Source organism: Callospermophilus lateralis, chromosome 11 (genome assembly GCF_048772815.1).
Source record: "Callospermophilus lateralis isolate mCalLat2 chromosome 11, mCalLat2.hap1, whole genome shotgun sequence".
NCBI lineage: Eukaryota > Metazoa > Chordata > Mammalia > Rodentia > Sciuridae > Callospermophilus > Callospermophilus lateralis.
The window spans coordinates 122,097,822-122,110,598 of NC_135315.1; the positions used below are offsets into that span (position 1 = coordinate 122,097,822).

General features: G+C 29.9%; 1 protein-coding gene across 1 annotated transcript in view; it reads left to right on the forward strand.

The window, feature by feature from the left end:
- Window positions 1-12,777, forward strand: part of LOC143410798 (uncharacterized) — a 97,050-nt gene that overhangs the window by 6,483 nt on the left and 77,790 nt on the right. The window contains exons 2-7 of the mRNA XM_076871513.1: window positions 3,881-3,934; window positions 4,068-4,112; window positions 4,233-4,286; window positions 4,419-4,463; window positions 8,346-8,399; window positions 12,256-12,309. Of these exons, the coding sequence (XP_076727628.1) occupies window positions 3,881-3,934; window positions 4,068-4,112; window positions 4,233-4,286; window positions 4,419-4,463; window positions 8,346-8,399; window positions 12,256-12,309 (306 nt within the window). The remainder of the gene's footprint in view (window positions 1-3,880; window positions 3,935-4,067; window positions 4,113-4,232; window positions 4,287-4,418; window positions 4,464-8,345; window positions 8,400-12,255; window positions 12,310-12,777) is intronic.

Consider the following 12,777-nt stretch of genomic DNA (forward strand, 5'->3'; position numbering starts at 1 on the left):
TTTTATGTGGTACCGAGGATTAAACCCACCGCCTTGCATGTGCTAGGTGAGCACTCTACTGCTGAGCCATAACCCCAGCCCCTGAATCCCATTTTTGAGTATTTGAAATATAAATATTTTATGAAAAAAGATGGTTTTAAAATTGTGTTTTAATCTCCAGAACTCATTTTTCCCCAGCTAACCATACAATTTAGTGAAGACTGTAGTTGATTCATTGACTAGGTACATTAAGATAGTTTGTAAATGTTGATTATTAATATTGGAGGGTTCATTATATACTGTATATGTAGATGAAAGTCTCTATATTAATCTATTTCCCTATATATAGCACATTTTGACCCATTCACACATAATGCATAAAGTAGAAAAGGAGAATCCTGATTGTATAATATTCTATTATACAATTAACATATATTTATTAATCATTTCACAGATAACTAGGGTGAGACAGAAATGTCCCTCCCCCAGTGAAAGGTAGACTACATGCAATTGTATAACTCATTGTCTAGTGATGACACTATTTTAGGCTTGTCTTGATTTTTCTTATAATTTTTAATAAGAAACACATATAATATTTTCTAAAATAAGATTCATAAAATTTATGATTTAAAAATAATACAAGTATCATTTAAATGTTTTCTAATACACTGAAATTTTGAATAGTTATTTTGAATAATTATTTTGACCTTTTAAATATTATCTCTAATATATTGCTCTGACAGTTACCTTTCTTTCAAATGTCAACATTTTTTCACAAATATTGTAAGAAACTATTCACTGCAGAATAAACGGCCTTACGCTTCATGAATTCTTGATCTATTTACTAGGCTGAATTACAATTGTGGTGTTGTTTTGTTTTGACTTGAATACTTAGAAAACTGCCATAACATTACTTGAATGAACACAATTTTATGAGTTTATCTGAAATTCTGATTACTTTTGTTTCTTCTAAGTCATTTCTTTGCTTAGTATTCTTTGAATTCTTTTTATTAGAAAAATGCAACAGAATGACTAAATAGAAATATTTCTTCCTAGAGGAATCAAACGTATTTCTAATTCGATAACTTAAATGTCTGAAATATTGGCCTTTATTTTTTATATTTCTTTTCTGCATAACTAAATTTTTTTTCTATGATCAAAGAACTTTTGGGTTTCTCATTTCTAAAACAAAAGTTATGGGTGCATTAAAGATCAAAGATAGCCTCACTTTTTTTTCTATGTGGAAGCCAATAAATTTTGAATGGAATTAAGTCTTTATTATATTAAGAGTGAAATTTGATTGCTCATCTCTTTGAAGCAATTTAAGGACTATAATTAGACACTTTAATTTATACAGTGTCTTTGTAGCAATATAAACCATAATGGGAATTCAAAAGTCACACCATCGTATTTTAAGATGATAGCTATTTCAAACTGTAAAATCTCTTTCTGGATAGTATACTTTAACAATTCAAATGGCATTTTAAATAATTTTGAAAGTTTCACTTTTATTAACTGATATAATTTTACCATTAGTCTTTGACATTGTCGTCTCTTTTGTTTTTTTGTTTCTTCTATCTAAAAGCAGGTGATGCCTTTTTACAGAGTCTGTATTTTGTTGATAAGTCCTTATACAGGAAAATAAAGATACTATCCTCATATATTATAAACTGCTTAACTTGTGGATCGGACTCTTTGTGTTTATTTCCCACTGACTTCCTAGAGCAGAAACCATGTAAAAAATAAATGCATTTGAAAATAAATTGATCTATGGGAACAATTTGCTTAAATTAGTATTTATTAATATGATTAGTTATCTGGTCAAGTCAAGACAGAACTAAATATTTGTTCCCAGGTAAAATTTAATGAAAATAAATTTTTATATTTTCTTGTCAAATTCCTGAAATAGCCATACCGTAAAACTCTATTAGATGTAACCGATGTGATTCTGCAATATGTATTTGGGGTAAAAATGGGAGTTCATAATCCAATTGAGTCAAATGTATGAAAGATGATTTATCATGAGCTTTGTAATGTTTTGAACAACCAATTAAAAAAAAAACTCTATTAGATGCACCTTTATCTGATTCTCTGTAGAGAAAGGAAAGAAGCTTCAAAAGCCCTTCACAAAATATAATTAGTTGAGACTGTTCCGCTAGTATGTGGAAATTTCATGTCTAACAATTGTCTTTAGGTTGAACAGAAGTTGACTCTAAAGTCATGAATCAGAATATGTTGATAAGTGGTGGGTTATTATTTTAACCATCAACTGCCTTAGGTCTTTACATACAATTTTCCTGATTTACTTTAATAGCACTTGTGGAAGAAATTAGTAGAATTCACCCTACTAAGAATGTAATATTCATCACTTTCAAATTTGGAATAAAGCTAAATAGTTATCTTCTTTCTGCATATAGGTAATATTTCATACTTGCCTGTTCTTACTGTACATGTTTAAGAAACAGCTTCCAAGAATTCTCAAACATTAAAGTACATACCGCCTGAAGAGGTTGTTGAATGAGCAGATTCTTGGACCTTCTATCAGACTGTGTGTTTTAATTTCTGTAGATATGGAGTGTGACTTGCCAATTCATATTTTCAGCAATAATTAGATTATTCTCAGACAGAGGGACCACTTACCAGTTGGAGAATAATTGTTTTAGTGTAGGTCAGTACAAGTCAGTTGATTCCAAAACCCACAAAATTTGTTTAAGTCAAAGGAGATTTAGTTATATTTCCTATCTGCTAGAGACTTTACACATTATTGAACCTAATTATACAGTGGTCTAAACAGGAAAGGCAAATATTTAGAAAACCTCCAGCCATCTCCAGGGACTTATAGTAAATAAAATGATTTGAACCTTGATCTGTATTTCCTTATTCAATTATGAGGAGACTGGTCTCAGTCTTGATTAAAGAAATATCTGACAAGATGAAAAATCTGAGATTATACACAAGGTCAAAAGGAGGAATTTTAATATTGGAGATTATATTATATTTTATCTGTAAAATGTGGTCATGTGTGGCCTAAATGAAATAATGTTTCAGTGTATTTATTGCATTTAAAATGATCATTGTATTATATGTTGTTATCATTAATTATTATTGTAACTCAGCATTCCTTTATTCCAATCTCCCTTCACTTTCAAAATACCTGTAAAATATGTGTTACTGGCCTCATTTTGCAAAAAAAAAAAAAAAAAAAAAAATCACACTCAAACAGGATAAGTAATGTATGCAACTTACTTAACTGGTGTGTGGCAGACAGAAACCTTGAATTTTTATCTTTGGAATATTAAACATAGTATTTGATTGTTCAGTACCTTGCTTTGTTTGGTAGTCACATTCAAGGGTCAAGTAGAAAACATGGAGGAAAGGTGGCCAGCCTGTATGACTTATAAAGTTCTAAAAGTACACAGATATTCAGCTGAAATGATATACATATGGATACAATAATGTTAATTCAGGAAAAACATCTTCATAAAGCCTCTGTTTTAATGTTTGACTAGTCATGCTTATGAAAATAGGATTTTTCTTTAGAGTCAAAGCAAGAATGTAGACTATGAAGTTAAAATTACATTTTACACAAAATTGGACTGCTTTTTTATAATAGGAATTATAATTTTTTATTAATTATTTGACTTTTGAAGTTAAATACTAAAACATGTTTTATTAATTCATGCTTTCAATGCTTCCAGGATTTCAGATGTCATTGTAAGTTCAATTTCAAATACATAAGTGGAGCTCATGTGGTCCCTTTAAACTTATATATGATTTTAATTATATTTTTATTTAAGTATTACCAGCTGTGTCAGAATTTCTGTTTTCCAAAATAATCACATCTTTTGACCTGCTAGTTTAAGTTATCATATTCACTGTTTATTATTTTTTATTATTTTAGGGTTCCACTGGATTTCCTGGGTTTCCAGGTGCCAATGGGGAGAAAGGTGCACGGGTATGATATTTAATTGTTTTATCTGAACTAGCTAATGTCAGTGTCCTTGCATGAGAAACCATATTTCAACGCCAGACTTCATAATTTACTGTGGTATACAGCACATGGAAACGGTTTGAACTGTTTTTGGCAGGGAGTTGCTGGCAAACCAGGCCCGAGGAGTCAGCGTGGTCCAACGGTGAGTGCTTTTATTTAAAACAGTAATTTTCATTTGTGATTCAATTTTTCAATATAATGTTTCTGTGCCTTTGGATTTGCTTGGAATTAGATCAGTTTCATGTTTTGCTCTCATATGCAGGGTCCTCGAGGTTCCAGAGGTGCAAGAGGTCCCACTGGGAAACCGGGCCCAAAGGTATTGTTGGCACTTGTTTCAAATGATCTTTGTTGCAAATTCCTTTTCTGGAGGCTTCCATAACAAGGAATTAAAACTGATTTTTTCTTTTCTCTTCTCTCTCTCTTTTTTTTTTTTTTTTTTTGCTTCTAGGGCACTTCGGGAGGTGATGGCCCTCCTGGTCCTCCAGGTGAAAGAGTACGTATGATTCAGTCACCTAAAATAACATGAAAATGAGTACTTCTGCAAGTGTTTACCCTTCTGGAAAAAAGTATCTGTATCCATTCATCCACAAAAATTTTGTTTTGAGTTAAAAAAAAATCATATTCTTTAATTTACTTCGCCCTGCCAATATGAAAGCTTTATGAGTTATATGCAACTAATTTTATTAAAGAAATGAGAGAAATAATGTAATTGGCCTAAGATATTACTCTTAAACTCAAGCCAATGTAAATTTTTTACTTAAAATGTGCTTAAAACACCTATGCCCTTTCATCCACTTGTCTTGTTTTCCATATTAATACTCAATTTGTCTGTGGAGCTGGCAGCAAAATTATGCTGGTAGAATGCAAGCTACCAGTGGCCATTAAGCCACAATCAATATAAATTTAACTCAAGACAAAACATCTATTCCAGTAAATAGAAAAACTATTTAGTAAATTGATTTTCAATTGATATAAAATAAAGCAAAATACAGATGAGCAAGCATGCCCTTTGTTTGACTTTTTTGGCAAAATGCTGTTTTGCATGAGTCCAGATTTTTTTTTAATGCTATCCTCTGTATTATAGTCAAAGATATTAGAATTATTTCTTAGTATCTGTAATAGCTTTTGATATTATATAGTCATGTTAGTATTTTTTATTTATTATTATTTGAAACTTATGATAGGTGTTTTATAAAAGGAAAACTGAGAAAGAGTAGTTTTGTTACTTCAAAAAAGAAATAGTGAGTAAAACTTAGTTTTTATATATGACCAAAATGTGAGTACATATGATGTAAGAATAAATATTTAATTAGTTACTTTCTGATTTTGGCTCATATTTAATTAAATTAAACTTTCCTAACATTTCTCATTCTTGATGAATTATTCCCAAATCAAGTCCATTCCTCCTGCACCTTTTGAGTTAATAATGGACATATTTGATGTATTTGATGATTACAGTTATTCAGCACATTAGATTAATTAAACTGACCAAATCACTAAACAAATTAGAATAGTTTAACAAATTGTAGCACACTGATCTTTGTTTTTAAAGAACAGACTATATTCTCTTTTAGTGCTTTATTTATGCATTCCAGAATTGAACAATCAACATGTTTCTTTATAAGTAAATATGCTTTTTGTTTTCTTTTTTGTTTGCTTTTTGTTTGCTTTTCATGGTGCTGGGGATCAAACCCAGGTCCTCATACGTGCAAATGAGACAGGTCCCCAGCTTATAAATATGCTTTCTATGTTTTCACATTTTAATTTGGACATAGTGGTTAGATCCAACAGTATGAATACTTGTAATTGTAAAAACACTCTGAGAGTGGGAAAAATACATTTTGAGAATCAAAGCAAAGGGTAATTTTGTCTTTTTTAAATATGAATCTAGAAAGATGCATTTTCAGGCTGGGGGTGTGGCTCAGCAATAGAGTGCTCCATCTTCAGCACCACATAAAAATAAATAAATAAAACAAAGGTGTTGTGTCCAACTACAACTAAAAAAATAAATATTAAAAAAAATAGTTAAATAGATTTAATTGGGTCTGAGGTTACCAGATTTAGCAAAACAAAACTAAATATAACAGAACCAACATACCTAATTACATTTGAATTCTACTTAAAAAGTGAGTAATTTTGGCATATGCATGCTCCTTGTAATATTTAGGGGATATGAAAAACTATTCATTATTTGTCTAATAATAAAATTTAACTAGACACTAGATATATTATACAGTCTTCATACTTGGGTACAAACACAATCTTTACACTGATTCTTTAAACATTTTTTACCTTACCCAGAAACTATAGTAGTACTTCTTTACCTGTACCTGCCATGGTTACCTTCAAGACTCTAAGGTATTTGAAACTGCAGATAGTGCCAAACCCTATATAAACCATGTTTTCCCCCCTATACTTTCTACATATGTATGATAAAGTTTATCAATTAAGCAGAATAAGCTATTAACAATAATAATAAAATAGATTATGACATACTGTAATAAAATTACCATCATCCTTATTCTTGTGCTTTGAGGACCTTATTTAGTAAAATAAGATTTAATTGAACATAGCCATTGCAATACTATGACAGTTGATTGATAATTCAAATGGCTACAAAATGACTAATGGGTGTGTAGTATTTGTAAATACTATATTGTAATGTAAATGCCCTGAATAAGGGATTCTTTATGTTCCAGGTGGACTGAACCAAAGGAGATGAAATTTTACTATCTGTAAAATAATACATAATTTTAAACCACTGAATTGTTTATTTCTAGTATTTTCTCTTTCATATTTTCAGATCATAATTGATCACCAGTAACTTACACTGTGGAAAGTAAAATCAGAAAAGGGGATACTACTATATTTGACTAATATAAGGAAAATATGTGAACAATTTTTTGTGGAACTTTATAAAGCAAGCTCAATTTTTTAAACTTTTCATTGAAATAGTGATTTTTAAAATGTTTCTTAAATTTAAAATCAAATTTTATTTTAAAAGGATTAAAATTTTAAAAAGCAAATATGTCTGAAGAAGTTAGGGGAATAGAGAATACTGTAAAGCCTTAAAATACTATTTAAAATTTTTTATTTAAAATGCTAAGTTTTTTATGATGTATATTTAAGAATCATATTTTCATAGTTTAAAGATAGTACAAAAACTTATAAATTACAAATATTTTCTCAGTATTTTATTAATTTCATGTTGTATATTTTTTAACTATATAAATTTGATGAATCCTTTTCATTTCAGGATGAGATGCTGGTAGTAGTAAAAGCTTATGCTTATTGCAGAACTAGCATTGCCTTAAGAGTAGTAATGAAATTTCTCCTGAGAAGTCTAAACTGATACTTTAAAAGAATAAATTCTATTAAAGTTCAACACCAATAAACTTTTAGAATGTAGATAAATCTTATTAAATCTTTATTACTTATTAAATTTTATTTATATTATCTTTAATCTTGCATATCTTCTTTTTATGAATACAATTATTACATTCTGGCATACACAGAATTAAATTTTACCAATTTTTTTTGCCACCAACACAATCATCATAATAGAGTCTACTTCATGCATTTTAAAGATATGTAAATAAGAAAGTTGAATAATATTGTTAATTAAACATCGAGCCTAGAATAATATTATAAAAGCATATTTAGACTGAATGTTAATGAGAATACTTATACAATAAAGTTCTTTTTATCTTTCTACCAAAGAAGTTTATACATGAGTAAAATGAGATAGTAACATCCTCAAAAATAAATACATTTTATCTACAAATATTAAAGATATCTTTTATGATTATTTTGGGATACTTTTTTGCCCTTTTTAAAATATTTTTTGGATGCATGGACCTTTATTTTATTCATTTATTTATATGTGGTGCTGAGAATCGAACCCAGTGCCTCATACATGCTAGACAAGCGCTCTACCACTGAGCCACAGCCTCAGTCCCTTATTTTCCCTTTTATTTGTGACTCACTAGAGCCAGAAAATTTATGGAGTCACTTTTAAACATATTTTTCCTTTGGAGAAGTATGTCATTGAATTGAAATTTTCCTTTTATGAATGTTTATAGCCAACATTCAAAGTAAAAAAAAAATCTGTGGAACTTATTGCTACTATTGTTCTATTAGTTTTTTTATGTGAACTCTAAATATGTACAGTGCTCCTGTGATGTACAATTTTAAGTAGTAAAAAACTATTTTGCTTTTCTATTAGTACTATTTACCATATCATAGCACCATAGTTTTGTCACTACTGCGAAGAAGTTGTATGTTGTTCTGTATTTTATCTGAATAAATAAACCATGAGGCATGGAGGTTTCTCTTTCCAGGCATATCATTAAGCTTTCTATACTATTTACTTTAGGGTCCTCAAGGACCTCAGGGTCCAGTTGGATTTCCTGGACCAAAAGGCCCTCCTGTAAGTGTCATAATTTCCTTTTCTTTCTTTATTTTATAATATTTTCACATTTTTTGAGAGTTGCAGTTTAAATTATGAGATGTAGATGTAATTAAATCCTTATAAAAGCAAAATTGAAAATAAAATGTAAAAGAATGTTTTCCATTTATGAATTCAAAGAATTTTAATGTAATTTAAATACCTCTTATTTTGTTTTAAATAATGTGAATATTATTTTGTCAATTACTTTTCTACAATATTTATTATTTAAATATTGTACAATAAATATTTTTAATTATTAAATATTTGGTCTGTTGTAATTTCCCTGTTATCTTCCACTAGCAAATTACATCTTGCAAATGGAATTTTGCATCCATCTTCAATTATCACTTCCTAAACTTCTTCCAACATTCTGACACACTTATATCACATTGAGATTTATATGTTTTTATTATTTTTCACTCTAGAATGCATTTTTTTAGAAAATGTAATCATAACATTTATTGACTTATATTCTTCTTATAAAATTTTGTTTATTATAATATTGTTTTGAATGTCATCATTAAATATTTTCCCAAAGTTAATTGAAATGCTTTATTTTTATATTTAAATATTAATGGGAACATAGTCCTGTTCAGTGGTTTTCTCTTTCTTTATCTTTTGTCCTCCTTTTCTCTCTTTCTCTTTCTTCCTTCCTTCCTTAATTTAGTTTCTTCATATACACTAGAATTACCTCACCCATCTGTCTAGTGCAATGGTTCTAAAAATGCTTGTTTGGGCCCAGTAGTAGCAGCTGCCCTTGGGATATTAGTAGAAATACAAAGTTTCACCTGATAGCCATATTTTAATTAGCCATACAGATAGTTCTGTTTCATAACAGTTTGTGAATCATTGTTCTAGCCTAGACTAGAAAATATCTTCCAAACTTTAGTGTGTATACAAATAAAATTGGTGAATCATTTATTTTGAAAAACCTTCTTGAATTAAAGGTTAACCATTTAGGTAATCACTTACTTTTTGCAATAATTTTAGACACTGCTTAAGAGTATCATTTTAACACTTAACACTTCTGATTTATGACCACAAACATATTAGGTTATTATCTATATTATAGGATTAAAGTGGACACACACACAGTTACTATTAATATATTGATATTTCCTGCACATAATGTCTTGCTCACTGAGTTGTGTTCCAAATGCAATATCATATGTGCAGTTTCACAGAAAAGTGAAAATGTGGTTTGTAAAGTGACTGTATATACACATTTTCAAAGGTAAGTCCAAAAGTATTCTGAAGCCATGTACATGGATCATTTAGCCAAAAGAAAAATCCACTTGAGACATATAGCCTTAACATTATTGTATTTCCTATGTTAGATATATTTATACATCATACTTATACATTTACATATTTGTTTACATTGTTGCAAGTTGTTTCCCCATGCAATATGATAATCTTATCAAAGAGAGCCATTGGACTCATTTTTCCTCAGACTTTTTCAGTTTGTTCTTTCACATGCCTTTTAGTTAAGTTTGGAGCCATTGATCATGCACTCATTTTATCTCTAAGAGGTATTAGAATTATAATAGATGCCTAGACTTTAGAAGCCCACAGTCTAGTTGGAGAGACATGGCACTATTAAGAAGCATTGCTGTCCCTGCTGAATAAAGTGCTTTGTGTACTGTTTACTATCCAGTGAAATATTAAAGTATGAACTAAAAATGCTTAACATGTTTCTGGTATAAAGTTTTATGAAATTTGGAAAAGAAATACCTTCATCTCTTTGACATAGAAAGAAGAAATTGATCCCAGTGGTTTGGGAGGCTGAGGCAGGAGTAAGTTCAAAACCAGCCTCAGCAACTTAGCAGCTAGGGTTGTGCTCAAAGGTTAAGCACCTCTGGGTTTAATTCTCAGTACCAAAGCAGGGGATAGAAAAAGAAAGAAAAAATTGAGGTGAGGGATAGAACCAGTCTCCTCCTACAGACTAATTACACACACACACACACACACACACACACACACACACACACTCACACAAAGACTGAGTGTTTGGAATGTTCTCTTTTGGTTCTTTTACTTTTATGTCATTTTTGCCATATTTGGAGAGTATACAGTTATCTCATTCAAGAAAAAGTTTAAATGATTAAAATTTATAGCATCATTATTATGAGGAACATTTATATTTGTAGGAAAAATATCAAATCTAGTGTTCATGAGGGTGTTTTCTCACTGGATAGTTTAAAAACTATTTGGAAGGGTTTTTTCACAGTTTGACTTCCTGTATATACACACCTCCCATTAGATGAACTTGTTTCCTCCATCCTTCATTAACTAAATCAAAAAGGCAGCCTATTTGGATGGATAAAATTATCATTTATAAATAAACTATTTAGCAATTATTTGGCTTTATTTTATTGGGTAGTAGTGGAAAGCCATTATAGTTATTTAGGATTAATTGTCTAATATTAGAAGTACATACTTAAATCAAGAAAAGTGGTGATGATACTGATCCTATAGACCATTAACTCTGTTGCCTTAGACTGTCTAGAAACACCACTAAAAATCATGTTGCTTTCATTCCAGGATATCATCATTAAGAACTAAAATCACTGTTTTAAAGGATTATAATTTTTTAATGAACATTTCATCTCTATCAGCAAATATAGTGAGATATTTAACTTTAATATTTACAGATTTGTTAGAAATGTGTGTATGTTTTATACTGATTGCAAAGCTCAGCATTTAAGAAGTGTTTTAGTTTGATAGGGAAAGACCAGACTCAAATTTATTATTCTTTAGCTGTCTTCCACTGCTTTTAGTAAATTTTTTATAATTATCTGAAACTGATATCATATTAATTCCATCTGTATCAAAATAGAGACAAAGTAGAAAAATTGTTTTTATTTGTTGTTTTGAAAACATGAACCTGGATGAAATCTTTTAGAATGAACTACCCATTTTTGTGTTTCACTTCTAAACTGAGGGCAAAACATCATCTTATATTACTCATGACCTAGTGAGAAATGGAAACATATGTAATATGTTTTGATGAAAAAATGTTGAAGTGACATCTAAGAATGTTTGGGCCCTTGGAGCTCCAGTTTTGTTCCTTGGAGAGTTGTTTGCTTTAAGTACTTAGTTAATTGCTTCATCTATTTCTTCAGACATGACAAAGATTGCACCCATTAGAGAAAGCAATACCATGGCAGAGTTGCTCTCCAGTACTTCATAAGAATTTTGCTTCCAAGAGGGTTTTTAAGAAAACTGAATGGGAAAACGTGGCCCTGATAATTTCCAGAATTGAGCATAGTACATTGTTTCCTTTACTTGAAGCGATTTTAGATGTAAAGTGCCTTTGTTTTTGTAAATTTCATTCCTTTTTCATTCTTGTCAGTTTGAAGTTTGGATCACCACTAGAGGACACTATCTTTCTCTATTATCCATGTTTCAATGCACAGGGAACTGGCTTACAAACACATCACACACAGACACACACACACACACACACACACACACAAATTGAAGAATAGTTTTATAAAAATAAATTTTTTTATTTTAATCATGTGGAAGAAAAAAAATAAAATGCAGATCTATGTAAACATTGTTTTAAAAAGATGCGATGAGATAAATTCACTTAATTGTAAAAGGTATAGAATAGAATTCTACATTTTTTTCTTTAGTCTCAGTTATAGCTATAGACTTATGTTAAAGAGATACATGCCATATATAAAACTGAACATCGCCAAGTATAAAATCAATTAGAACATCAAAATATAATGTCCAGTGAAATATTAGTAAATTGTCTAACATAATTCTTCTAGTCTATAATTAAAGAAATATTTACTTCATGGGTATTTAAAACTTGTGATTTCAGGGTCCACCTGGGAAGGATGGGCTGCCAGGACACCCTGGGCAACGTGCGGAGACTGTAAGTAACTGTTTCTGAGTGGAATTTTCAATCTTTAGTACCTCATTAGTTCATAGAAGCTACTTATTTTAACATTTAAATGACAAGCTTGAGAACAATGTAGGAATGAATTCCATTAGACCTTTTATTTAAACATGAATAAATACATAAATAGACCAATGTTTGTACCTAAACAAATATCCTTGAAAAAACTGTTATGTTAATTTATTTAATTGATCTTATTGTTAATAATGGTACTTTAATAATGAGTTGATGGACAAGAACCCATTATTCTTTGGATGCTTTCATGATATCGTCACACATTACTGTAAGTCATGCACATAACACAAAGTTCTTCTTTCCAGAACTAGAGAGTGAATTCTGCTGATGTTACAACCATAAGGGTATAAGTGGTATGGAACTATTTCAAATGCTTCCTCTCTTGTTGAGTAGGGAAATGTAGATTGAAAAAAGTAATTTTGTATTATT